The sequence below is a fragment of the Euwallacea fornicatus genome, chromosome 1 (genome assembly GCF_040115645.1).
Source record: "Euwallacea fornicatus isolate EFF26 chromosome 1, ASM4011564v1, whole genome shotgun sequence".
Lineage (NCBI taxonomy): Eukaryota > Metazoa > Arthropoda > Insecta > Coleoptera > Curculionidae > Euwallacea > Euwallacea fornicatus.
The window spans coordinates 4,069,663-4,097,495 of record NC_089541.1 but is presented as its reverse complement, the minus strand read 5'-3'; the positions used below and the strand labels follow the sequence as shown (position 1 = coordinate 4,097,495).

At 33.2% G+C, this 27,833-nt stretch overlaps 6 protein-coding genes and 1 long non-coding RNA gene across 21 annotated transcripts; 4 read left to right on the top strand and 3 right to left on the bottom strand.

Moving 5' to 3' along the window:
• Positions 1-76: 76 nt before the first annotated feature.
• Positions 77-4,137, bottom strand: LOC136341688 (sorting nexin-29). Of its 4 annotated transcripts, none has more exons than XM_066286919.1 (14): positions 3,981-4,135; positions 3,726-3,922; positions 3,273-3,457; positions 3,019-3,154; positions 2,854-2,963; positions 2,664-2,783; positions 2,455-2,607; positions 2,103-2,387; positions 1,942-2,056; positions 1,694-1,883; positions 749-938; positions 513-685; positions 335-462; positions 77-277 (listed from the first exon to the last, which is right to left on the bottom strand). In XM_066286919.1, exons 2-14 carry the CDS (start codon positions 3,824-3,826, stop codon positions 196-198), a joined length of 1,968 nt encoding a protein of 655 aa, XP_066143016.1. In that variant the 5' UTR covers positions 3,827-3,922; positions 3,981-4,135; the 3' UTR covers positions 77-195. The 4 variants fall into 4 exon arrangements, with proteins under 4 accessions (XP_066143016.1, XP_066143026.1, XP_066143035.1 ...); XM_066286929.1 differs by having other exon boundaries at positions 1,942-2,050; positions 3,981-4,134; XM_066286938.1 differs by lacking the exon at positions 335-462 and having other exon boundaries at positions 3,981-4,137.
• A 168-nt stretch (positions 4,138-4,305) lies between these two features.
• Positions 4,306-7,266, top strand: LOC136341809 (uncharacterized). Of its 5 annotated transcripts, XM_066287173.1 has the most exons (5): positions 4,306-4,626; positions 4,762-4,870; positions 5,294-5,484; positions 5,535-6,132; positions 6,389-7,266. In XM_066287173.1, the coding sequence occupies exons 3-5, from the start codon at positions 5,477-5,479 to the stop codon at positions 6,416-6,418; spliced, it is 636 nt and encodes a 211-aa protein (XP_066143270.1). In that variant the 5' UTR covers positions 4,306-4,626; positions 4,762-4,870; positions 5,294-5,476; the 3' UTR covers positions 6,419-7,266. The 5 variants fall into 5 exon arrangements, with proteins under 5 accessions (XP_066143270.1, XP_066143253.1, XP_066143233.1 ...); XM_066287156.1 differs by having other exon boundaries at positions 4,314-4,626; positions 5,297-5,484; positions 5,535-7,266; XM_066287136.1 differs by having other exon boundaries at positions 4,314-4,626; positions 5,535-7,266.
• Positions 7,267-8,383: 1,117 nt separating this feature from the next.
• Positions 8,384-10,191, top strand: AIMP2 (aaRS-interacting multifunctional protein 2). Of its 2 annotated transcripts, none has more exons than XM_066287092.1 (4): positions 8,384-8,692; positions 8,924-9,103; positions 9,161-9,395; positions 9,800-10,191. In XM_066287092.1, the coding sequence occupies exons 1-4, from the start codon at positions 8,516-8,518 to the stop codon at positions 10,159-10,161; spliced, it is 954 nt and encodes a 317-aa protein (XP_066143189.1). In that variant the 5' UTR covers positions 8,384-8,515; the 3' UTR covers positions 10,162-10,191. The 2 variants fall into 2 exon arrangements, with proteins under 2 accessions (XP_066143189.1, XP_066143198.1); XM_066287101.1 differs by having other exon boundaries at positions 8,385-8,674.
• A 934-nt stretch (positions 10,192-11,125) lies between these two features.
• LOC136339069 (actin maturation protease) lies at positions 11,126-12,277 on the top strand. 2 transcript variants are annotated; one of them, XM_066282148.1, is made up of 3 exons: positions 11,126-11,631; positions 11,952-12,008; positions 12,063-12,277. In XM_066282148.1, exons 1-3 carry the CDS (start codon positions 11,261-11,263, stop codon positions 12,244-12,246), a joined length of 612 nt encoding a protein of 203 aa, XP_066138245.1. In that variant the 5' UTR covers positions 11,126-11,260; the 3' UTR covers positions 12,247-12,277. The 2 variants fall into 2 exon arrangements, with proteins under 2 accessions (XP_066138245.1, XP_066138162.1); XM_066282065.1 differs by having other exon boundaries at positions 11,127-11,631; positions 11,952-12,277.
• Pex7 (Peroxin 7) lies at positions 12,262-13,614 on the bottom strand. Its single transcript, XM_066281430.1, has one exon. The coding sequence runs from the start codon at positions 13,308-13,310 to the stop codon at positions 12,273-12,275; it is 1,038 nt and encodes a 345-aa protein (XP_066137527.1). The 5' UTR covers positions 13,311-13,614; the 3' UTR covers positions 12,262-12,272.
• Positions 13,615-13,746: 132 nt separating this feature from the next.
• Positions 13,747-27,792, bottom strand: LOC136338796 (calmodulin-lysine N-methyltransferase-like). 6 transcript variants are annotated; one of them, XM_066281617.1, is made up of 7 exons: positions 27,560-27,766; positions 15,161-15,233; positions 14,989-15,093; positions 14,716-14,929; positions 14,535-14,661; positions 14,057-14,221; positions 13,747-13,986 (listed from the first exon to the last, which is right to left on the bottom strand). In XM_066281617.1, coding segments are annotated over exons 1-7 (891 nt in total). In that variant the 5' UTR covers positions 27,562-27,766; the 3' UTR covers positions 13,747-13,781. The 6 variants fall into 6 exon arrangements, with proteins under 6 accessions (XP_066137714.1, XP_066137640.1, XP_066137959.1 ...); XM_066281543.1 differs by lacking the exons at positions 13,747-13,986; positions 14,057-14,221; positions 14,535-14,661; ... (2 more) ...; positions 15,161-15,233; positions 27,560-27,766 and adding exons at positions 19,591-22,700; positions 24,804-24,977; positions 25,162-26,455; XM_066281862.1 differs by lacking the exons at positions 13,747-13,986; positions 14,057-14,221; positions 14,535-14,661; ... (2 more) ...; positions 15,161-15,233; positions 27,560-27,766 and adding exons at positions 19,591-22,700; positions 24,318-24,748; positions 24,804-24,902.
• On the top strand, positions 22,696-23,388 carry LOC136339195 (uncharacterized). Its single transcript, XR_010732097.1, has 2 exons — positions 22,696-23,104; positions 23,162-23,388. It is a non-coding gene; the product is annotated as an uncharacterized lncRNA (long non-coding RNA).
• Positions 27,793-27,833: the final 41 nt, after the last annotated feature.

Here is a 27,833-nt window from a genome sequence, read left to right as displayed (position 1 = left end):
ATTTTTAAATGGAAATATTCTTGATTTTTATATACGCTTTATAAATACATGTAGGGATTAAAATTAAACAGGTAAATCAGTATTTTCAAAATAATAATGCTTTATATAATAATAGTTTTGACTAACTTAAATGAGTCAAATCGATACATTACCAGGTCCCCACCTATCACAAGATTTAGCGTATAACATTCCCCTTTATAAACCTGAATGGTGACTTGAATTACCAGGCCGCCTTGAATTAAACATGTTTCTTTTAACTTCATCCTCTTGTTGATCTCTACAAAATTTCAATATTTATAACAAAACAAAGAACAAAACTATGATGTACTACTACTTGAAAAAAGACAAATGTTGTTCCAACAAAAATCTATTGCTGCAATGGGCTAATTCTGGCCAATGGGCGATAATTTTTCTCAGATAGATTTGGAGACGTTTTCGTCTTTCTTCAACTAAGCTTGAATCCTAAAATTTTCCTAGTAAATAAATGACCAAAAAACGATCGGTTAACAAACCTTCTTCCCGATGCTTTTCTTAGGAGGAAAATCAAATGTCCCCACGGCAGGATCTAGTTTTTTCAAATCGGAATGCAAAGCATAAAACTGTGCATACCTTCTGTATAAATTCCATTCATCATTGCCTGCTCTGAGAAATATTTGGTATACATGGTGAGAATTAGAACCTGATCCTAACAATAAACCCAATTATAGCAAATAATTTAGAAGTATGTCTGTATAACAGAGAAACATACCAGTGAGGAACGCCGACGGGATCCATATGTTAACATTTCCTTTTGAGTTTTCAGATTCCTGATCAGCACTCATGGGTCCCCTTAATTCTTCTAATTCACGCGTAAGTCGTTCGACAGTTGCGTCTTTTTGATGCAAGGTTTTTTGTAACATGACATTAAAGTCCATGAGTTCTGCATGCATTTCTGCTACCTGAGAAGTGTTGTCTTAATACCGCTTTTATTAAATACAGATGTTAAGAGTTCCACATGCTCTAGACTACATTATGTGCATGCATTTGGAGGGCATTTCGATTTGGTGATTGTATGCTTGTACGTATGTCTTTATGCTTTAATAAGCTTAATTTAACCAAAACGTGGGCCGCTCAAAAGTCCGTAACCTGCGGTGGTAACTATCAAATTTTACCAGAAAAAAGCTTTTGCAAAAATCAGCATCAGCATACTAAACTTAAATTTTATATTCTGGAAAAATATGGAGTAAAATGAAATTTTAGATTCGGTCTTAATATAAATTTATTAATTCACTAATCCATCAGTGAAAACGTAGTATATATACCCGTGCAAAACCGCTCAAACGATATTAGGAACATACCCAAAAGCCTTATTTATAAAAAAATATCAAGGAATATAGACTTTATGGTTAGAAAACTCAATTTTTTTCCGCTAGGTTATGGTATGGCTGCAAATATGAAAAAAAAAGGCCAGTGAAGGTCAGGCAGACCGAAGGCTACCAGGAAAATTGCTCGTATCGGACATCAATAAAATCTCACTTAGCGACTTAATTGCCTTCTTAAAAAGATGAAACAGTTCCTGAGATATTGTGAATATTGGACACAATAGATTGTTAGTTTGCGGTAGGAAGATTAATGCACACACGATTAATCTGATGTGCCCTTTTCATAGCAAAACTTACTGGTTCTTTTCACGCTTAAAATATATCATTCCTACCTGAACAAGCTTTTGTTCATAAACTTTTGCCTCTCCTTTATAATCCGGCGGAGTTTCTAGTTGCAATCCGTCCAATGCTTTTTGCATACTTTCATCATCCCGCCTGAGCATTTGTATTGCACCCACATATTTTTTAACTTGCTGTTTAAGTGCGTCATTCTCTTTACTTAACAATTTAATCCTTTCATCTCTAACAAAAAAAATGCAATATACTTTTTTTACCTCCAAATTAACTGTTATTATCTTACCGCCGTCTAATCTCTTCCAAATTCTTGTTTTCAACAACAGTTAAGACTGCTGATATATCTGTAGGTACTTCTAAAATATCATCTGAGGACTCTGGAGGTTGGCTGAAATCTAAAACTGTGCCCTTGATAATTTTCGTCTCAAAATATTTACTATTAAATACCTCTTATCCTTTCCACTGATACTGGAGTTAATTCCCCTATATTATTTTGATTAATTGGAGTTAAACTCTCAGGTACAGATGACGAAAATCTATGTTTTCCTACATCCACAGGGAGATTTCTAGTGCCCTTTCGTTTCTCGTTGTATTCACTGTCTTTTTCTAGTTGTTTTTTGGCATGATGAATTTGAATTTTATCATTTTGTTTAATACTGTCTGATTGGACATTTTCCTGAGCCATTACATTGCTGGTTGAATGTGGATTTTCCATATCTTCTGTGTTGATAACTAAGTATACAGAACAAAATAGGTATTGAAATACTAGGTACGTCCCATAAAGATTACTAAATTGGACCTTTATGTTTATTTCCTAAGCTGCTGCTATCAGAGCAAGTACTCAAACTTGAATTAGAGGGAATGCTTGTAGAAAGCACACTATCATCATCCTCAAAGGAAATTATCTGTCTTGAAACTTTTTTCTTACTCTTAGTGTTCCTAATTTTATTATCTAAAACAGGGTTGTTTTTGAAGCAAAAATTAGCGAAATTTCCTAGTAAAAATTACCAGGAATCGGTACTGCTATAACTGGTTCATCGCGGTGATTTATCAACACTGGTCTTGGTGCTATAGACACATTGAATTCCAATTTATCAATGCTTATTGCAAATAAGATAGAGCCCAATCCTATCATGCAATACAACAAAGTAGAGTATTGTAGTGAGATTTACCTAAATTATTCAACCTCATTGCTTACCTGCTGCCATGTTGGGCAACATACTATTTCTGTCTTCATCTCGAAGGATGGCCCAGGATTCATAATGATCTTTCAAAATATCTTTGTCACTTAGAACAATATGAAAATATCTATAAATTTTTCTTCTATATTTTATTAACAGTGCTGTTATTAGATATAACCAACCTTTCCAACGATTTTTCATTTAAAGAAGCTCTTATCCAAGCTTTGCACCTACCAATGTCAGTCCACACATGTTTTAAAATGTTAAATCTTTCCTGTTCGTGATTTGTAAGGTGATTTTCAATGAATGCCCAAAAGGCTAGAAATGAGCGGTAGAAACAACACAATTTGAAATAATAACAAAAAAATGTTTCAAAAGCAGAATACATAAAAAATACATGCAAGACAGGGGTAAAAACATGTACATGATTACTTACAAATACTCTCTTGTTTGATATTTAAACTCTGTGCCACAATATCAGAAACTTGTTTCAAAGCTGTATTAACTTGATTTGTTAAGGGTTTAGTACGAATTCCATGGAAAAATATAGCTTCGAGGCAAATGCACAAACCTGCTACATGGGAGTCAAATTCAGTTGCTAATATATTTTTGCCCCCGTACCTGAATAAAAAAGCACACTTAGGTCTAATTTAATTCTTTTTGTAATATTAAATTGTCTTCACATAAAGATTAGAAAATGCTTAATAAAAAAACCCACCTGGAAGAAATGCCGATTCAGAATTCAGTAATACAATGAAATATGAGTTAGTATGAATTAAGCAGTAAACACTCAATATTTAAATTCCCCATTGCTTACCTTTTGGGAATTCTGAATCAACCTCGTTTAATTACTGAGAAGGCAAAAGAGAAATCATTTATATATAAATACCTCCTTTGACATCTCTGAACATAATCTAACAATTGCTTGAGTAGATTGTCGGGATCTTCAGGTCGAATGTTCGTATTTAGTAATAGAGTTCCTGTGGACATCAGTTTTAACAACTATTAGTAACAAAGAGTGATAAGTAGTACACTCAACACTAGTATTTATAACAGCTATTTTAGTCTTTCTGACGCATTACATTTCTAGGAACACATAAAAATACAGGTCCAAAAAAGTAGATAAAATAATCCAAAGGCATACCATTCTTCTTTGTCAATAGCAGAATCTTGAGTATATTGCTCTAATTTATTTGTTAATTACATGTTTTCTATTTGTCGTTTTGTTCCCGTATATTCCATTGAATTCAAAAAACTAAAAAACATATACACCATAACCCTTACAAAGAACAAACTAGCAACTCAAGCGCAATGTATAGAAGGAGGTGGTGGCGAAAGAGTATCGTTACATTCTGTGGTGTCGACGCTGTTGCCGACTGCATCACGTTCTCCCGATTTTTCCTTGTAACGTGCTGTAAGGTCGCAAGATATATATTAGAACCGCCTTGGGAGCGCAATTCATAGTAGCTTATGAACCTCGTTTTTTGACGACAAAAAAAATACAAAACCGTATTTTCTGTAATTTGAAATTTCTTAAAACGTCTTTTTACACCGTATAGGTAATAAAATGCTTAACGTCCGTTGTAAAATTGGATTTTTTTAAGTGAGCTACAGCTCTACAATCCAGAGTTGCTCTTTCATAACGACAATATTTTAACTCCTAACCTAAAATTGAAATTGTATGGAAACCAAATCAAGATAAACAAAATATTCAAATGAAAGCACCCCATAATTTTGTCTAAATATAGAGGAAAATAAGAAAACATTCATCGATTGATTGTAAAAATGAGGTAAATCCACAGTTCACTTTTAACGCAAATCGGATGTAATCTTTTGAATATATAGAATGTTAGAAGTTTCATATTTCAGTCTTTTACCCCTGCGATATTTAAATTCACTAATAGGAAATTAAATTCTATTGATAGTGATGGGGACAGTGTATCTATCGAAGATATAAGCCAAGCCAGAAAAAAGACCTATAGAATGTATTGAAGAAGAATTAACTTTTATGGGTGGAGATACTATAATGTTAAGGTAAATTAAACAAGATTTCTCATGCAAGAGGTATTTAAGATGCCTCTCAAAGTAGGATGAAAATATTATATAAACATATATTAAAAACTCTTCTTTTTTTTCATAAACAGTATGTAGGTTAGTTTCTGAAGATGGTTTTAATTCATCTCTGAAATTCATCATTAAATTTGAGGTTTTAAATGAAAATAATTTAATTAGCAAAATTCTAACGAATATCAATATAAAAAATATTTATTTCTTGTGCAAATAAACAGTAATAAAAATTCATCCTTAATATCTAACTTTCACACCCTGTATATGGAAAAAGAAGTGTTTTATAATACATATTTATATGCAGTTTTGATGCCATTTTAGGGTTTAGTATATGTTGTTAAATTGATGGCACTTTTTTCTGAATCACTTTGTATATCAAATTATATTTAGCAGTGAGAATGAATATACAAATTCAATAGAGGATAAAGCAGCTTCTTCTGCCATAAAAGTATCTGCAGCTATCGTGGAAATTTCTCCTAATATTGGGGAAATACCTTCTGCCATTACATCTTTAAATTTTCCTATGGAAGTAGTTCTCATTTCTGAAGAAAAAATCCTACTTCAGGGCTTAATATGATGCGGTAAATTGAAGATAGTTTACATTCAACTAAATCAATAAACCAGCATTTAGGGTCCTTAAAAAGGACTTATTTTCAGAATTTCAACACTTGCTTGATGCGAATCAAGAAGAACATGATGCAGTTGCTAAAACACAATTAGAAAATAAACTTGCATTATGCTCCAATGAACTTGTAGTACCTTGGACTGAACAATTACTCAACAGAACCTATGCAGCATTTTGTGAAGAGATTGAAAAGATGAAAAGTGAAAATTTTTATGACAATTGGGTCAAGAAAACTATAATAGTGATTTCAAGGGCTTTTAACAATGGCATGGTTGAGGACATACCTGTAGTTAATATAATGGTATGTGGAGAAATAGTTTCTGTTGCACAATCCTTTGGATTCAAGTGGATGCTAATTGAAGATCGAAACAAGGAGAGGGTATTGTGCAGATTAGATATCCCAAAGCAAGTACTAAAGCTTCAAGAAAATAAACCATCAGTACCATATGATAGTACTAGAGATGTCACATTAATTGAAGCTATGGAATCTAGAACCAAAGATTTAAAAATAAAGCTAAACCAAGTGTTTGTAGATTCAAGGGAAAGTTTATTTGGGAGAAAGGTTATAGTGAAGGGAGGAATGTACATAATTAAAAGAGAAAAGGTAATTTTTGTTAAAAATTGTTGGTATGCAAATGAAATGGAAAAACTTTATTTTCACAAAATGGCTGTAAATGGAAAAAAAAATTGGTTGTTAGAGAGAGAACTTCCAGTTCATGAGCTAGGATCAAACTATCTAAAGAATGTATATTATGATATGACATGATTTTATGTTGTTAGTTATTGTGTTTCTGAGGATTTGCCCAAACGGACGGTTTGATTCCACGACACCTCTATTATCCAATATTGTTTCTTTATAGATTGGAATGAGACCCCTTTCACTCAAGTGACGCCGCTATGGCACCCAAGCGGTATGATGCTCTCGCGTTCTGGTACCATACGTTTTGGAATAAAACATGTTTGCGAAACTTGATTCGTTTATTTGATTTAAATACGCAATATGACATTCTTATTTTGGCCTGCAGTCTCATCAAAAGTCTGAGCTAGCATTAGTCTAAAACGGTCTTGCAAATGAGAATAAGAGTTTAGAAGTCTTAATGCCCTATAAGTGTAGATACAGATCAGATCAGTTCTAGTGCAGACAAATCCGATCAATCGTATGTATTTAAATGAGCAAATTGCATTTATATAGAAAATATACAGGTTAGTGGGAACAGTAGCGACGAAGTAAAAAGTGTGAGAAGACGAAAAATTGGAATTAAAGATAGCGATAGTGAAGCTGAAAGTAAAACTGTGAAAGATATAGACTATTCGCAATGGGTACTGTGCAAAGAATATGAAGAAGAGCTCATAGATATACAATTAATATCTGGTTAAAAATCAACAAGACCACATATAGCTACAAATATAAAAGAATCAGTCGATTATTTAAAACTGTTTTTTACCACTAAACTTGTTTACAAAATCGACTACCAGAAAGAGGGATTATAAAGGTTGCTCTGGCCATTATAAGCTTAGCTGTAGACGTGAGATCTATTATTGTGATATGTGCTCTGAAAAACTGAGAATGCCTGTTGAGGATTGTTTTGTAAAATATACAAAAATTCATTTTAGAATGTAATGCGATTACGTAATAGATTGTGTTTTATACATTGTAAAAATAGTATATAAAATAAGTAAATTGTTGAAATTTTATCACTTAATTACATTTGTTTGAGTAAAAAATCATTTTAATTAACGTGTAAAACACTTTCCTAATATACCAGATATCATCTCAAGTTGCTAATTTGAATGAATCAAAAAAGCCTTGAGTGCAGAGGGTTAATCTTGGAATGGCTATGTGTGCAATGTCATTTTTAAATTCCTTATTTAAAACGACTAAAACTACTTTGAAAAAAGCGGATTTTTTTTTAACAAATCTAAATTTTCGACTAAAGAGGGTTAATTTTTTCTATTTAAACTAATGAATAATTGGATAATTATGCAACATAAAAGAAATTAGCAATTATTGGTAGTTATAATTAAATAGAAAAAATTGAGTCCCTGAAAAAAGTATGGGGATTTCAACAAGAAGCAAAAAGAAGACGCTAATATCAATCATTTTGCCTTTCTTAAACATCCAAATAAAAGCGACCCTGCTTCTGGACCTTGAGTACAAAGACCCCTTCCAAGTTCTAGTGGCATTAAATAAAAAAGTAATATATTTACGTTTACATCAAACTGAGAAATTATCGCCATGAATAAGTGTATCAGTCAACATTTTATTTTTACAGTTCAAACGGATTCAACTAATTCAATGGACCATAAACGGGACTTCAATAGATTTACCACACTCAAGGTAATTTAAAAGGTTCTATTTGGTAAGAGAATTTAATTTTCTTTCTAAAGTCAATTTTCTTCACAATTTTTTTATTTATTGGGGAGTATTTGGGAGTATTAAAAATTTAAATTTACGGGTTCATTTCGATTTAATTGGTTTATTTTGGAGTTATTACTATAAGACATTTTTGGTTTCGGTGAAAACTTATACACCTCTGTATATTTCACGTTCGCTTGATTGCGAACGATCAATAGATATTTGAAATTTTTATTCTTTGTTAAAGCTGTGATCTGCACACCTTTAACTCACACCTGCAGTGTTGCCAATTGTAAAGTTAAGTTAATAGATAATTTTTCCTTATTTAAATATGCAACTCTGTAAACCTAACGAAATTTTTTCATTCAAATCAATGGTGAATGTACGATATTTTTGGCACATGTATTCTTAACGGTCAAATCCCAAAGTAACATAATTTTTTTCAAAAGAAAATGGCAATCCTGACACATGTGACACATATCAGCTGATGTTTTATGCCGAGCAGTGTTGCCCGCTTAAAAGAATCGAAAGAAAAAAACAAATTTGGACTAAGTAACTGGTGGATCGCGTCATCTCTAGGAATACTTGACACGTAAAAGTAAAAATCTAAAAAAATATAATTAAAGGCACTATGAAGGCTCCCATAAAAATGTATCATTTAAAACCCCTAGTTGTTCATGATTTTGCTGTGGACATCCCCAAGTGCATGTATCAATTGAGTAACATCCATGAATCAAAAGCTGTTCAACACGTTGCAGCTGCCACCCAAAAGTTGGACATATTCGACCAGGTTAAACAGTTTTTAAAGGTTTTTTTCATCTTTTATTTATTTATTTACTGCCTTTTCTTTTCTTTAGTAAATCAATACTTTTCTTAATATCCCCATTTATACTTATTTAAAATTCCAACTCCAACCTCTAAAGTTTCAGAATATTGAAAAGAAAAAAACACTCAATAGGGTGCTATGGGATATCTATAATATAAAATTTTATATGAAAATGAAAAATAATAAAATATTTATTTAAGAATTTGACCCTAGAGCTGTCAGGGAGTACCTGGAATGGCTCAACTAGAAGCTAGACAAGAGGAGATTTTAGCACAACTGGCCCAGTTAAAACAGCAGATATTTAGTTTGAAACAAGAGTTAAATATTCAGAATGGTGCTGCCTCAATTGAATTCTCAAAAGCAACAACACAGAGTCTTAAAACTCCTAAAAAGGTAAGTGGCAATAAATAGTTTCATAACCAAAACTCCATAAGATGATATTGTTTTTAGGCTTGCTGTTTTCCTGATAGCTTAGTTGTTACAGTCAATCCATCTGCCCCACCTTATTCCTTGGAGCTGTTACAGCAGTTATTGCGCAATGATGTAGCTTTGGTAGTCACCTCACATTTACACTCATCAATATCCTTACTTCCAGATCTTGCAATACAGCTGAAAGAAAGTTTAGAGAAGTTTCGACCACCAACAGAAGTTCCAGTGATCAATATTAAGCTGATTTGGAAGAATAGTAAGTAATTTATTTACTTAATTAATGTACCTTTTAATGGAAAATGTATACCTACAAGGAGTTTAGAGGTTGCTATTATTTAGTTATGCTTACATAAAATACATATTTATTTTTAAAAGAAATATTTTTGCTATGATGTATGGTAAAGTGGTTTTACTCCATATATGTGCAAGCTGAAAATATTGCTTTCCCTTTACTCCATTACAATCAGCATATGATAAAGTAGAGTATTTTCAGCACTTGTTAGGTAATTAACTAATATTTAACATGTGTGAAAGTATTTTTACCACACACAATTAGTGATCTGCTATTATTGCAGTTATTGTGGGGTAAAGTGCTATTTTCTGTATTGCTAAATAATATTTCAATCTTCATCATTGTAATTTGGTATTTTCTCTATTCAGTCAGCTCAAACTCTGAAATACTCCTGGCACACACATTGGTCTCTGGAGAGGTGAACCTTTTACGATACTTATCACGATTGGGAATTACAAACATTTCGTACGACGCTGACAGAAATTCTCTCGAACTCGATTCACTCTTGGATCAATGCTACCTATTAGCCCGCACAAAAACCAAGGCTGAGAGAGCTAACATTTTTCAAGTTTTAAACAAATCGTTGGGCAAATCTTCATGGCTGGCAGGACGAGACCAAGCCAGCATTGCTGATATTGCTGCATTTTCGGCTATTAGGCAGAATGGAATATCGAACGAACTTAACGCTAATTTAACGAAATGGTACCAACAATGTATTAGTTTAGCCTAAAACTTAATATATCAATTGATTAATAAAAAATTGCTTTATTATCATTTCACAAATATACATGGACAACCAAGCTCATAAAATCAAACAAAACAGTAATATCCATAAATTAAACAGAATAGCTCCCTAATAACATTCATCTCACAAAAAACATTAAAAATAAACTACCGTAAATCTATCTTTGGTCACACCAAGTTCCTCAGCAGCTTCAGTTTTCAGAAGTTCCCTTGGCACGTTCAATTGAATTTAATCGTTTTAGGAAGACTTATCATAACGAAGATACACGTTCTTTGTTGTCATGACTTTATTGCTGTAATATATGCAAGGTGATACCAATAATTCTAATAATTTGTTTTGAATTGACAAAAATTCATTTAATTTTGTGATCAGGTATTTCTTGTTTATCAAGTAAAAACTATAAAATATCGCTTTGTCCTACTGAAGCTTCACCCGATTTTCTAGACTGGTACAGTTTGTCTCACGGCAAACAGCGATGCTTCTGTATTAATAGCATCTTTAGATAGATAGAAAGATTTTAAGTTTCATGAGCGGTATTGAAATCTGAAGGTGTTGAATGCGCGCGGAAATTTACGATTTGTAGCATTTTCTTTGCTACAAATTTGTCATCTAATTCCTGCACGGCCTTACAAGTATTTTACAAGCTTTTCTTTAGGAAGCTTTAATCGAAATTCTATAATTTCAGAGGTTTATTGTCATTCAGGCTATCAAATCTGATTTGCTTATATGATTATAAATACCTAGTGGCAGGTCTGAAAAAATGGTTTTCCTGCATCAGTTTTTTGGTTGCCGAAAGATTACCTATGCTATTGAATCAATGGTGAAATAGAAACTATTGAAAATGCATTAATGCAGTTTCATACCATAAGACGCGCACTATCAGAACGCACTAGGATGCAGTGTTGTAAAGCAGTTACCAATTACACTTTTTATTCTCTATTTTTGTGGTTAGGTTTTATTATTGTTGCAAATCCTTATTTAAAATGGTGCAAGTCCTCCCAACGTTAAAAATGTTCTCGATTTCATCTAATTTTTTATAAATTGTTCTTTTCGTATTTTTAATTTATGTGTTATTACTATTATTATGGATTTTACATGGGCTCTCCCTTATCCTGATCTTCACAAAATATGCACTCTATTTAGTCGAACAGACCTGGTTAATCCTCTGAAGTGGCAGTATACTCCTTTATTGGGATACTTACAAAACGGTCCACAATGTGGCCTAGTTGCATTAGCCATTTTAATGGACCAACCTTCTAAAGAACTAGTAGACACAATTTTTAAATATGCCCAAAACATGGGATTTAGCCATAATGGAGAAATTTTCAGCACCAATTTTATGTATTCATTAGCAAAAGAGTTTATTAGAGACAAGGACATAAAAATTTATAATGGTAATTTAGAGAGTCAGGAAATTGTGGATGTCTTATTGAACAAAGGGAAGTTGTTAATACCGTATCCTTTTAGTAAATATACAATTGAAAATAAGAAATCATGAGAAAATATTATAATCCCCCTATGTTCTTTTACAAAATAAAGACTGTAACTGGTGTTCATCCTTCAATACCTAGCAATTTGCATAAAGTTTAAATTAAGAGAATTTTCTATTTTGGCAGATCCATTGAATCCCTCCTTTTCCAATTGAAGCATGCCAAGAGTTCTATAATTAAATAATTTTTTTTCTTGAAAAGGTTACCAATTGTCAGTTAGAATACTGGTCTTGTCGACTCTTAAACTATACAGCATGTATGAAATTAACACTTAATGATTATCAGGTATGACACCAATAAGGACAATTCACCAGGACTGCATGGAGGACATAAAGCACATTGGTGTGTTGTGTCAGGTGTAATTCAGACCCAAGATGATGTTTTTGTCATTGCCAGGCATGGGAAAGCTAAAAACGTTGCAATTTGGAACCTCAAAGATCTAGCTCAGAGTAATTTACAGCTATTTGAATTTTCTCCAGATAGAAAGCTGCAAGATTTAAAATATAAGTTGCCTGAGGGTGGTATTGCTGGAGCTCTCGGTTTGAACAGGCAAAGTGTTTTAATTTGTGACACTCATTAAAATAAAATAGAAAGATTACTCTAAGATTAAATTTTATTTGTCATTATTGTATTCATATTTAACTTAAATACCATCACTGAACAGTCCCAACTACAATCTACTAAGTAACCCAATTCATGCCTGCACCAATCAATGTCCGGCACCAATCCGGTATGATGCCTAAAAACTTCTAATTTTTTCCCTAATCTTATATCACTTATTTGTATCGAACAATCAAAAGAGGCTGAGGCAGTGATGTTAGTGAAGTGAGGCGAAAATCTAATTTTTCCCACTGGTCTTTCACTTCCTTTAAGTTGAAATAATGGTTGGAGATAATTGCGTATGTCCCAACACCTTATTAAACCATCACTTGCACTAGTTACTAAAATGTGTTCTTGCTGTAAATTCCAATCAGTGCTTAAAACTTCCGCGTCATGTACCTTAATAGTTACTAAATGTTTTTTAGTATTCATGCTCCATAGTTTTAATGTTCCATCTGATGATACTGAAGAAATCAGATTTGTTATTTTTGGGGAGAATTGAGCTTCATGTATTGCATCTGAATGTCCATCAAAACCTAGTATACATTGACATGTTTCTGAATTCCATATTTTTAAAGTACAATCCCATGAGGCACTTAATATTATAGATTCAATTTTCCAGTCAACACTTGAAACTTCCAGGTTATGAGCAGAGAAACTTGATTGAAGCCTGCTTTCAGTTAAACTCCATAACTGTAATGCTCCATCTCCAGATGAAGTTAAAATTAACTTGGAAGAAGGAGACCATCGTACGTCAAACAAAGCGTTCGGCCAGTTGTTTGCTGTTATCTCTTGGATTTTTCCATATGGGGTTATATTGAGAGTAAATAATGTTCCGCTTCCGAAAATTCCATTCTCTGCATTTGTAGTTAGGGCAAGTAACGATGGGTTTAAAGGCGAAAATTGCACACTAAAAGGCTTTTTATTTTTAGTGAAAAATACAGACATCACCTCCTTATTGTTGAAATTTATTTCAACTAATACATTTTCAATAGCAAAGCCAAGTAATTGAATTGAACCGATATCATTTATTATAAGTATCATGGAACCTTGAACCCACGCTACAAGGTTATTTACTAATTGAATCGTTTGATGCGTAATGCGGCACAATTATTTGGGTTCTTTGTACTTTTGATAAAACAACATAACGCACATTGAATATTTAATTTTTGGAATAGACAAGGACTTCAGTAAGACTGGGTAATGGTTTGTTCCACCTTAGCTATTAAAGAATTTGAATAAGTTTCAATACCCTGCTATTTGCAGGAATTGCTCAACTCCACTCTCTTGCTGTTTTTACTGTGTCCTCTGTAAATTTTGTTATGTAATCATAGAAAATTTCTGTGATCGGTCTCCGACTACTACACAGAATATTTATTAAGTCCCACAACATGGATGATAAAACTATGAATTCATAAGGGACATCTATTATAAACGTTTCTGCCATCTTGAATGGAAAAGTCAACTAAACAACCAAAAATAATATAAAAAAAATTAAATAAGTTTTTATTTTAATTAATCTACGTCTAATCTCTGCCTCATATTTTTTTTCGTCATCGAACTCAATTTGCGCTTCTTAAAGCTGCTTTCCCCTTCTGAAGCATCTATATTTTCAACAGTTTTTTCCTTGAATTCTTTAACTGTGGGTTCCGGTTCGACTACAATGGGACATTCAAAATATTCTTGTGCGGGAAGCTGATAATCTATTTCCGCTGCAGTGCTAAGAGAAATAAAAAAAATTTTGAGCATTTAGACGACATTTAAATATGTATATGTCATAAAACTCATACCTTTCTGGAACAGTATACCACTTTCCGTAGGGATCATTTCTCCCAGGGTCTATTATAGGACCGTAAACGGGTTCAGGGATTTCGTCTTGAACTCTTCTTTCTTTGAGTTTTTCTCGAGCTAATCGGGCCCGCTCTTCCGCCTCCTCTTGCTCTTTGTCTTGTTTTCTATAAAATTATAATTTATACTAATTTGTGCAGCAACACATGTATCATTTTCATCAATGCTTTCTAACCCGAGCGAACAAATATTACTTAATAGTATTTAAATATATAACAATAAAAAGACTAAATTATAAAAATATTTGTGAAATGCAGCCGTAAGGCTAAGGCAATATTACAACAGCCCAGACCTTGTCTTCATCAAAAGCTCCCTCAATATGGGCCATGTATTACTGCCGCTTGACGAGCTTAAGGCAATCTCAATAAACGCCTATATACTTCACAAAATAACTAATGAAATAATAACATGAACACGAACCTTAACATGTCTTCTCTTCTATTGTATCTCTCAACTTCTCTATACTGCTTGGCAATGGCCTTGTTTTTCTCAGCCTTTTGATCCAAGACTGAAAAAAATCCTATTGCCGGAGGGCTCCAGGTAGTCTCTGAAAAATTATTATTAGTTGTAAAATGACAGTGCTGAAACTATCCAATTTTACCATTGGTGATGGTGTTCCAATAGTAACTTTTTCCACCTGTGGCCACCATTTCGCGCCATACTTTGTTGCTATTGCCACTGGCTATTTCCAAGTTGCCATCCTTTAGCTTTTTGTTCATGGCGATTGAAGTTAAATCGGCTGAAGAATTACTTTCAACGTCTTTTCTGTAGGCTTCCAATGCGGCTGCTTCCATTGCCCGAATTGACACATCGACCTTTGAAATGGTGCATTAAATAAGTGTCATGGACAATATGTTACGGATTTGGATGATACCTTTTGTGTCTCTTTCTGAGTTTTAGCACTATCCCTGATAATGTTTTTGAGCCGCTTTTTAACATTTTCTTTGTGTCTCCTGCCATTTTCGTGGAAATCTCGACTCTAGAAGTTTTTTTTGTCAATTAGTCATTGAAGTTAGTCAAGACTTATAGGTACTGCAGTTACTTACAGCTTTGTTGTCGGTTATCCAGCATTTGCAAAAATCGCAGTATTTACGATCCTGAGATTTCCAGTAATCAGCCCTGAAACATGATTAAGATGAATTATTAGGAAATTAATTTTGCATATTTGATTCTTTGCATGTTGCAGATTTACAATAAAATTTTTCAATTTTCTTTGGTAAAATCAGACATGCACCAAAAGGGTGAACGTTGGAAAATGTAGAGAATGTTTTAAAATAATTTATGAGTCACTCATGTCTGTTTTAAAAGTTTTGCCGTTTTCCGGCAAAATGGAAAGACATGAAACTGTATTTTCAACTTCGTACCTGTAGTTGTTAAATTAAGCCTACAGTGATTTTGCAGACAAATTTCAACTAGGGCATTTATTTATGTAGAATGCGATAACGTATCAATAAAATTTTATCGTTCTATGTGGTAACTTTATAAACCATTAGGTATGGTGAGTATTGTCCAAATTAGTGTAAATTTTCCGCGGGATTAAATCAGGAGCATTGCGGATGTTCTCATTTAGTTTCGATTCCCACTCATTTCGGAACTGTTTCAAAATGGCGAATTAATTTACATTCGCCATTTGGTCAACGAACAATTAGATAATAGGCCTCTTTGTTGTGGTAGCAGTGCCAGTTAAATATTTTTAAATTGCATTGCGAATTAAAATATGTGTAATGTTTCAACCCTTTTTGGCACATTCCAATCAATAACAAAACAATACAAAATGGTTATTACGATTGTTATTGCTTCTATCCTTTCAATGTTTGAACAGTTATATAAACAAAAGCTATTAACAGTGTTTTATGTATATGCGAATATTTGGCCACCATTCAAAATAATCTCGTTACTTTAGACAAAAGATAATTCCAATTTAATTCCTGCCTGTATGTATTACGATCTTCAAATAATAAATAACTAAACATTAAATTTACATCACGCGAACAGCGCAAAATAAATCAACCATATAGCAAGCGAATTCTTTGTTTTGACAATTTACACGTCCTTTGTGATTTACGTTTTATTTTCGAGAATTACGATGTTGACCTGAAGAACATTTACAAACATCAAAAAAAGTAATTTTACAATTTCACGTCTCTTCCTTAGTTATAATGTAGGGAAAATGAGCTTTACATAAAAATGTTTATGCTCTGAGGATCGTTTCGATTTTTATGAACGATTTAATAGTTCGAGGAAGAGACATTAAACCGTTTTATTGTGAAAAATTGTTACATTCTGAGTAGATATAAAAAACTGCAACAATTTAAGCAAAAATTAGGAGAGATATAAAATGAGTAGGTATATGAAGGATTATCATATATTCCGGACAATAAGTGTTTGGTGTCTGGGTCTCAAAATACAAAACTATTGAACATGTAATATTTTTTTTGATTTTCTAAACGAGACGAAATAACGTCATTTATAACTGGGTAGTTTTAATAAACTCAGCTGACGAGCTGAATTGGGCGATTAATGCCCGCTGAAAGACAGGTGTTTGCAACACCTTGGAAAGTCGAATTTTTACTGCCAAACTGTGATATATTTCATAAACCATTTACGCAAATACATCGATTATTTTTATTTTGCGCATATGCGTAATTACATAACAAACTTCCTTGAATTTTGAAACAATAATTTTCACGCTCGGAGAACAACTAAAGCATTAAGGCTTTTTGAATGTGGGTTTTAGTTACGATTTTAAAAGATGTCAGATATTAAGTTTAATTAAAGAACGGCGTAAGTATTTTGATATAATGTTCCTTTATTCCGTTAATCTCCTGTGTCCAGGTGAATTTTGGACACAGGAGATTAACATGGAAAATATTTTTTTGCGCCTAGACGAATTATCCAATTGAAAAACTTTTAGATGAAAGTCATAGTACTCAAGACGGGCCATCATTTCACATTTTTTTCTATTTTCTAATTAAAACCATTTTGTCTCAAAACATTTCCAAATTTCAAAAATTTGAATGTCCTGCGCAGTCGTTCGAGGACACGATTGGTCGGTGGTTTGTTCAAGAAATTGCTTTAAACGTTTTTGCAAACAATTTTAAAGTTTTTTGTTTTTCAGTTACTCGTTTGGTTATGCTTTAATACGTAGGTAGTCATTTAATTGCCTTGTTTTTACTTTTTCTTTGTTGCACTTAAATAAGAATTTAATAAAAAAAGAAAAAATTCATTTGGTAACGTTTTTTTTTTTACGTTTATGCCGTTGGCGATTTTGTATTTGTTTAATTATGATCTTCACTCGGGCCAATTTTGGTTTCAAACGGTTACGCGGGACGTTTAAATTTTTGAAACTTGGAGGCGTTTTGAGTCAAAACCGTCTGGAATACTATAATCATGTAAGTAAAAGTTTTTCATTTGGATAATCCATGTAGGCGCAAAAAAATAAAAACCGATGTCCCATATCTAGGGTTCGCCTAGACGTCCGACATACTAACAATGTTTGTTGTCTTAGTGATTTAAGTTATATAAAATATCAATGACAGTGTAATGTACCCTATGTAACGCCTATGAACGTCGCCACTTTTTTAGGTGATATGCTGACCTGGTTAGATTTTCGTACTATTTATCCCCAAATAAGGATTGTCCTGTAAATGATGTTCAGCAGCCCCCCGAACAATCTATGGGTTTATTTGTGATTTAATTAAAAATGATCAAAATCTGACTTAAGCTAACTGCGGTATGAATTTTTTTTTAACAGGCAATATGTATGTGAAAATATCTAAAATTTAATTTAAAAAGTAAAAACTTTGAGTCACTGTATCTCAGACTAAAAAACAAATCTAGGAACTAACGCAGGAACAGAAGAGGATTCTATCACGTGGAAAAAACGCAGTGGGTCCACCATTTCAAAAATGAGACTTAATGACGCCCCATTTTTTTGGGATACCCTGTAAGGTTTTCACTCATTAAAAATTTTTCTTCATTATCCTCATATACATCTCCATAACTGATTTTTTTTTTAAGAAATCACAAATAAACTCATGAGTCGGAGAGGCCGTTAAATGGATACCCTGTATATAAAAACGTTCGCCTTTTTTTTTAGAGAACTATAGCTTAAGCACATATAAGTTTTGTTAAATCACAATGACTGTAACTTCCCAATAAAAGACCAACTTAGCTATTTATCTAAGCGCTTTAAAGATATTAATACTAAACTAACCGATGATTGCCTCTTAGCCTTAGCACGCCTATTTGTGTTGGCCCACGGTTTAAGCACCTAAGAACTTTGTAAAACGTAAAAATCTCTCTTGGCCGAATTATCATGTTGACATGCACTTCGTCAATAGAGTTTCTTCATTTTTACAAAGTTGATTGAGTTGCAGCATTACTTAACACGGAAATAAATGACTTCGCAAGTTCTTCCTGATTTTTCTGATCTAAAATCCATTACGCATTTTCTAACGCCAAAAAATCCATCCCACAATCCGAACAGCATAAAGCCCATTATTTTTTAGGAGCTTTGTAATTTGTATTTCTTAATAAACTTGGCATAGAATCCAAAGCCACGTTCCGACGAAGAACCGCCAATGAAGGCGCCATGCGATATCTAATCGTAATTTAATGTATAATGTAGTTTCGATCCAGTTTGACTCATCCCAACAGATGCCCGGATCGTTTTAGATCCAGACACAAACCGAACTAATGATCCCGGTGTCTGATCTATTTATAATTTTAATAATCGGACTTTTGGGCCTCCTTTCAAGAGCGCTTTTGAAATATCGACCGATAAATAATTTTTCGAAAATTTATGTTTTTTCGTGGTTTCTTACGCAACCACTCGCGGAAACGATACATCTGGATTTGATAAAGAAATAAAAGCGGTTTGTTTTGGATGAACGCTCATGTTACAGTTAAATATTTGGAAATAAAACTCTGGATATCGGCTATAAAACTAACGCGAGAAAAATTGCTTAATTTTATATCGGTTTTTCCGGTTTTAAATATCAATATAAGGAGGTCAAAGCCATTGGAAACAGATGGAAAATTCAGTTTGGTCGTGACAATTTTACACGACGAGGAATTAGAAAAAGTCAACGTGAACATAAATCATGGGACATTTCGAAAACGATCATGGGGGAAAGCTGTAGTTTCGTCCAAGTCGACAAGATTTTTCCGCGTCAAAACCGCTGTAAAAATAAAACTTATGCCGAAATTCATTACAAAAGAACAAAGTTTGGCAAAGAATCGTATTATTGGGTGAGTAAAAATATTGTTTACTACACTTGATGAAAACCCAGCTTTAACTTTGTTATTGTTTTGTTATGAATGAAAGACTTTTTCAGGCCATTGAGCTATCATGGAGTGAAAAATAGAATTTAAGATTTGTTAGAATGTAATTGATGAGCAACATTCAAAAAACTTTTGTTGATTCTGTTTCTCGTACTTACGGATTACTTACACTCTGAGTAAAAGCCCTTCGTAACACCTTAAATTTATTACAAACAATATAGTGACAAAGTGACATAGGTATACTAATCAAGTACAATAATCCCTGTAATTTCCGCGCTACAATCTTCAATATAGGAACTTAATATGCAATCAGTAGCTTAACAACTCCCTCTCAATAAAATCCAATAATAATTCAATTACAGTTTCTAGAATTGTTGGCGTACTATGATAGTTTTGCCACTCAGGTGAATAGATTAGTATTATCAACTGCTAACAACGAAGGTGCAGATACACCTATAACTAAATTAAAATTGTAATATGTATTATACAAAAATAATCCTTTTAAGAATGAAAAAATCCTAAATTGGGCTCTTCAATATAATTATTAATATCTTAGTGTGAAATCCAGATGATCTAGTTTTAACAATAATTAAATAAATGTTCTATTCTATAATACTGATATGCATTGACTAGCATATAATTGACTAGAGCCCGGACCAGAGCGAACGATTCAACTAAGTACGTAATGGACAAATATGCAACAATAGGTTTGGCCAATACAATAAGCGTATGTGGACTGTAATGGTATTATTATTTTATTCTCTATAAATTGCACGATCTTATGGCATCACCAGACCATTTTCTGCCCTTAAATATTAAACCCATTATTACACATTTAGTTCCTAGATCCTTAAAACTTTTAGCCCATATATTCGTCATACGACGATGCAATGACTAGTTACAAGGCCGCACAACGATGATGGATAAGGGTATAGCAATACCAAATTGTGTTTCATGCAATATTTTTAATCTTTTCATTTTTAATTTAATATTTAGTTTTGATCACGCAAATACAGTACTTCTGATAATCGTACCGTTGTATGACCGATGCACTGGACATAGGATTTTAGCTTTTATCCCACGCATCCGTGGGGTACCCTATGAGGTAACAAGGTTTTTGCTCGACGTCGGATAAAGTTGAAACAATTTTAAATTCCGTTAGAAGTCGAAAATGTTTTTTTATCTGGCGATTTCTAGTTTAACGAAGTTAAAGTACTTTCAGATCATGCATCTTTAGTTGACGAATACATGAGAGAGAGAGAATTTTAGCTTTGCCCCATGCATTCGTCGTCACACGAATATTCTGTGTGGTTATAAGACCGTACTACGTCGAATAAAGTTTAAACCGTTTAAATTTTCATCCAATGTCGTGCCGCCAATACGAAGATATACAAATACCCTCTAGCGATCTCAGAAAGATCCGAAAACACCAGCCCCCATGGTTCCATGGGTTTTGCTAGTTAAGTAATAAAAAATGGTTATCGTTGTTGTAGATGTAGAGTAGAAAGATAGTAGTGAACCATCGAGTAGACAGAAAATTGTGAGCCACATGAACCCTCCTATTAATATAATTTCTATCCTGATCAGCGAGATCATACATTTCACTTAAATTTGAAATACACACACATACACATCAATTGAAAAAATCATGAAATTATACGTTAATTGGAAGTTTAATTTACAGGTGGGTTCATGCAGTTTTAATAATTTTGGATCATCGGATCTTTGAATGACGATGCACGAGACAGAGGCTGTTAACTTCCGCCTCATGCATCTGCCATCCATGAATACGATGTTCGAGAATTAAACGAAGAGTCGATGATAAAAATATGAAATAAAAAAGTAAATTTTATGCGACATCGTATGGCCTCGTGTCCAATTAGGTACTCGTAACATCGGATATAGGTCGCATGGACTCCGGCATACGGTAAACAATAGCAACTGGCTTTGTACGTTCAAAAATAATGTTTGGAATAAATACCAAGTAAGTACCACTTGATTTATTATTATAAACTCCTCCTCCAAATATTATTAAAAATTGTTAACTAAGTAACATTGACATTATACATATATTCCACACGAATGTGACTAGAAGGGGTTATTTATTTTAGAAAATTTAAGACAATTTTCTTCAAAACCGACACTACTCGAATTAAGGAAAAATTGGTATTTTATATCACAGATGAGGTTAATCAGACTAGATAATACGTTTTAGGTAGGTGTGAGTATAGCAGGATACATTAATCAGCTATTAAGTGAGATATTTTTACGAATCCAAAAGTCATGTGTGAATTTTTAGCATTTCATTTATAAAAAATGGTGTGAACATGACTGCTCTACGTTCACTTAATTTTAGACCAGAAAAGCGATTTTCTCCTGCAAATGGACAGGGAATGTATTAGTTAACCAGCACATGTAGCATCCGCGAGTGAACAGTAAACACACCCTTCCCCCAAAAACACCTAAGGACACTTCTTATAATTAGGTCTTGGTCACTTCTATTAGGATAGGATAGTGAATATTATCGTTATAATCACAATTACTGTCCAAAAGAGACAGTCTTTTCTCCCATACGACTTCACTGTAATTCATTATTTTCTTACAAATCAGCCCTCGCGCTTGCGACTGAAGTATGAAGTTATCTAAAGTGGAGCCCCTTTGGGGCGCCATGACTAGTGCCAGACCCTTAGGCGCTAAATAGTGACAAAGGCAGTTGATGAAGTCCAACCTAGCGTCATCGAAAAACAAACAGTCTGCTGATATAATTACGTCGAATTTGTTGCAGGACCTGTCTGGTTCTCCCCATTTAAGAACAGCACAGTCAGTGTTGCACGGGAACGAGTTGCATTGTAGAATTGCCTCCACGTTCTCCATTGAAGTTTTATTGCCGTCGGTTACCAAAACGTCCCTGGCGGCGCTGTTTTTGGCCACCAAGAGCCCCGCAAGACACGACATACCTCCTCCCAACTCCAACACACTCTTATTGGCAAACACGTGCAAATTCAGGCAAACATAGTAACTCAAAGTTTCCTCGGAGGGCCAAATACAAACGTTCCCGGTATTGTTAAACCCCATCAAGTCTTCAGCACTGAATGTCCGGTTACGGTGACCGATATTCAGTTTAAATACCCGTTGTTCTATGGTAATCGAGTATTCGAACCAAGTACGTTTAGAAATTTGGTCCGTTACATGGTTAGTTGGAGGGCCTGGTAGTTCTCTAGTTTCTAAAAGCATAAACGAGGATATCCTTCGAACTGAGATCTCGTCGGTGGGGCTTGAGGGTTGACTTCCAGAAGGGCTCTAAGGGCAGAAAATAGGCTGCGTCAGTATTTTTGACAGTATAGTATTGACTTTAACCACTGTGTATAGTAATAACTACGTCAGGCAACATTCATTCACTAGGTATACTAATTTATCAGTGCGAAAGTTAAATATAAGTAGAATTGGGTTCTGTATAGTGATTTGGCTGCGCCAAGTTGTCTTGGCCTGGACCCAAATTGGCGATATGAATTATTATAATCAGTCTCTCATAGGTATTTACGTTTGTTCCTTTATATCAAAACGATCCAAGAGTACAATAAGATAATTTACAATCTGTGAGTGCAATTGCCTGGCAACTTGTCAACAGCTGTTTTGCTCGAGATGATATTGCAATATGCGGTGAGAAGTCAAGCCATGAAACACGAAAATTTATTCTTTTCATAGTAAGACCTTGTTAAATTAACATTTCTCTTTTTGGATATATTGGAATCCCTTTCGAGTTCTCCCGGGGACTGGACAGAGTGCCCTCAGTATTTTGGAAGGGTGATAACGACTTCTGCCTCTTCGAGTGGTTTCTAAATGTGACTACAGCTGAGTTTTTGAAGGAATATTGGAAAGATTGAGCTGAAGTTCTTAGATGGCTACATGGATAAATCTTATTTCAATTTTCAAACTTAAATTTTCCACAGAAATTTCTTAACAAAAATAAACATTAATGCAAATCAAATGGGTTGTTTGTTTTTTTCGAATAAGCAAATCTGAGTGGATTTTTTAATGAGGTCCTCATTTACATGTTGGTAAAAAGAACCATCATACTTTTTTAATTACTTGAATGGTTTCCATCTACACACACGTTCCAATGTGATTGTTACGTTAAAACCGCTTTTGTGCTTTGATAATAATGCATTATTAAAATAATACATAGCAAAACTTTGCAGGAGGCCCGCCAGACATAATCGATCTGAGGAGTGTTTAATTAACATTATTGTACTCGTAAAGTTTGAGTTTCATACAGCGCGTAAACTTATTGGTAATCATTCAAAATTACAAAGCTTATACGTTCAAATTGCAATAAAATTATTGTTTAACAGTAACCCCTATCATCCACTTTTTAAGATATCCCTATTTATTCCTTCACACTAAATTCTCCAATGTCGTCTACGTGGCGTAACCATGTCCACGCATTGATTGAGCCAAATCAATATCCCCATTATGGGGCATTGTAAAGCAATTTGAATGCGGAGCAATATTTTTTCATATTTCATTACCCTTAACTGTCTTTTCAATCTGAGGACTAAGTGGTCGATACCCCAGGCGAGTCTAAGATACACGTGGTATCTCTAACTGACACTGCCCGATCTAAAAATATCTGTCATGCATCAACAAAAGAAGCAATCGTTATTATTTTGACCTTTTCGGCTCAGTTTTGAATGTCGAGAAAAACATAAATTTTGAATTTATTTGATAAATCAATTAAATTAATATAGTTCTATTTTAAGGAAACTAAAAAGGTTGGTTCAAAGTCAGCAAAATGCTTGTTTTACACAGCACTAAAGGGAGTGAAAGAATAATTTATGGTGTCAAGTCTGTTTACCCTTTTTCTGGGTAAGGATATATTTACAAATATTTCCATGGCCTTGATATTGAATTACCTACATTTCAATCAGGGCTTATTTTTCCAGTTATGTTAACATGTCATTGTTCGTAAGAGCTTCGTGTTTGCTAAACTGTCACTAGTAATGCATTAATTACTTCTGAGTTGATTGATAGGCATTGGGCTTTTAAGAGACATATATGTAGAAATCGATTGTATTATCGATTAATTAAAATTTGATAACATAACATTTTTATCTACTCTATATAACACTCGCAATCTTGAAAAAAAAGAGGATAAAATCTAACACTACACACTGACAAATACTAATCTGCTGAAAAGTAACATTGACGTTCTATAAAGCACAAACTACCAAACAAAACTGTCAAGAATACATCACAGGATTAAATCAAACCGGGGTGTCATTCAAATTAATTCGATTATGGTCTGTCCTGGAACACCTTTGGTTGATGGCTACCACACTCTGCTGTTTCTATGTGTACAGTTCGGGATGAATGAGAATGGTAGCCATCAAATTAAGGAAATACCTTCAGGGCTTTTGCCAAGATGGCCCACCTTCTCCTGGCCACCTTTTTCTTTTCATTGCTTTTGCTAATATAGGGCAGTTGATCGAGGTCGATTTTGAAATTCTGACTTAAATCTAGTATGTCTTTAGATTGGTCCATAGGGTTTCGGGCATAATAGGACCAAACTTGGCCCCTCTGGAAGGCCAACGGGAAAAAAATAAATTAGGAGAAATGTTATTTGGGGAGCAAATACAGGCAGCATTGTGAGAATGTTTCCTTGGACTTGAAACGTTAAATGTGTGACATTACATGAAACAAACTGCCTGTATTGTATTATTCATTATAGAAACATAAATAATAATCGGTGCCAAAAACTTACTTCCAATTTCCAATAAACTAATGAATCGAGTTAAATGTCAAATAAATAACGATGATTGACAGTACCGCACGTCGGTACTGAACACTGACCACTATAAACGAGAATGAATCGTCCGCGCTGCCGGACTTGACAAAGCGACATCGGCCAGAAAATGGAAACTTTTGAGCGGGAAATCTCGGTTTATAATCCTTCACGGTTTCCATTGTTATGTGGAGTGTGCGTGCATGTTATTTTAAAACCTAGGGATACAATGGCGCTAAAAATAACTCCTTTGAGGACCTTAATAGCTCGTTGGCCTCTGTACTTGTAATTTCACCTTGTTTTTTAATTTTCCGGCGTATTACGTGTTCTCGTCTGTTTCCCGCCAGAAAGGAAATTGAGGCGGTGACATTGCCAAGAGAACAACTCGAGAAAAACAATTGGCTATTATGCTGCCCACCTATGTGACCGATTAACTTTTTTTATGGAAAAAGCATTTAAGTAATTCTCATTTCTCTAAATATATAGGCGCACAATTCGCTTAATACATACTCACCTTTATTCAAATAATTTAAATTAAAAAAATAGAAATGTACGTTCTGCTTCAAAATATACTACCTGGTCTATATCCACTTCTACATGATGAAATGATTGATTAATTAAACAATTTAATTAATGAGCTAGGGCAGCACTGCATAGGGTATGCAATAGATACAATTAATATTTAATTAAGCTTCACAGCTACCACGGTTTTACCTAAATAAGAATCAACTTGAAAAACAGTATTACAAAACGCATTCAAAATTATACTTTATATCGAGCCTTATAAATATTATATTAACACGAGGTTACTGAAGTATGGAGATAAACTATAAGAATAGCCCCTTAGTTCTCTATTTCACTTTCAATAAATTATTGATGTTCTTTGCTAGTCTTTTATAAAGTATTTAAGCATGTCTTAAATAATTATAAATTGAGTTTGAAACTACACACAAGGAACAAAGTTAGGGAAATCGAAAATTAACATTCAAATTTTAAGAGTCATAAAATTTTTGCCAAAGGATATAATATCAACCTGTTTTTTATAGCCTAAAAAGTACGTCATCTTATGGTCTTAGTGGAGTAACCATAAAGAGTTGATTATGTTTGATTGAATATTCTCTACAAAGTAATGCAAAAAAGTCTACAAAAATACAAAAAAATATAATCTTCAGTTTTCTGGAAAGTGACAAAAGGTTTTGGTTTTTTGCTCCTATATTGAACCAAGAATTTGTTTTTACTTTTTAACGCAGAATCGATTTTAGTTTAGGTTTTAAAAACGTTGTATAAACATTATTATTTTACCGAAGAGCATAGTAATAAATAATATTACATTGATTAAATGATAACAGCCAAAAAAGAAGGCCTTAGTTTAAGACAAAATGAATACTACTTCATCACTTTCTCTTCAGAAAAAGAAGGATTATATATTTTACAACTTGGTAGACTTTTATTGAATTACCTCATAGGCAGTATCAACATCATTTATGATTTATGTTTTTCTGTATATATATTAAGCATTATAATAATTTCAGTGTATATTCAAGACATGTAGTCTTTTTGTGTTTAAGTTTTCTTTTATGTATAATTTAAGTATGTTTATTGTATAAAAGAATTGTATATACACCCTGGTTGTGTCATTTTTATGGCCTCTCACATGTAAGCCGTATTATTTACAATGTCAATCAATGAAGAAGTTGACCACAATGTCATTATCTCTCCTTCTGTTGTACATATATATGTTTGCCATTGAAACAAATGTTAAATAAAGCATTATGAACTTAGATGTTATGATGATTTAAGAATATTGTCTTTTTACGTTTCAAATTTATTTTATGCTTAACTTAATTAACTCTACTACAATTTTATCAGGTGTGGTAATAAAAATATCATATATTGTGACTGTGAAATACTTATAACTCTCATTCTTTAAATAGTTTAGCACTGTAGGATTTAAACTTGAGGTTGGGTTCATTATGATGTACTTCACCAGCTCGGTGTATAATATTCTATTATTTTATATTAAAAACTGGAAAAAACTTTGTTGATTTCAATGGCGATTTAAATGGTTAATGATAATGACAACAATGTCATAACAATTAAATATGTCTTATATAACCTTTCTGCTGTTTGAAATAATCAACAATTTCTATACATTATAATTACTCATAGATATGTAGCACCCAAAAATTTCTGAGTTGATGAAATTTTAGTAGATAGTATATTTGAATATACCATTTGTGTATTTAAACTAAATACTTGCGGTATCGAGACTCGAAAGAGGATTATTTTAAATATTTAATAAGAATATAGAATAGAACAGATATGAAATTTACAGGAAATTTAACTCTGGTATTATGGAGATGGGGTAGGTACTTACATTATGCTCTGGCAAGTAACACTAGCACACAAACTATAATAGGCCAAAGGAGGTGATAGAAAAAACTCAATTCTTCAATTTATAGAATAATATTGATAATAATAACCGAAAAAACTAAAATTAGTAAAATTTAAATGGTTTGAATTTTATTGTTTTCATTTAATGAAATTCTACATTGACAGTATTGAGGTAAATTGAAGCACCTCGACTTGGAACTGACAGTTTTCAGATGATCAACTCGGACATTATGTAATTTACCGGCTAAATGTCTCTG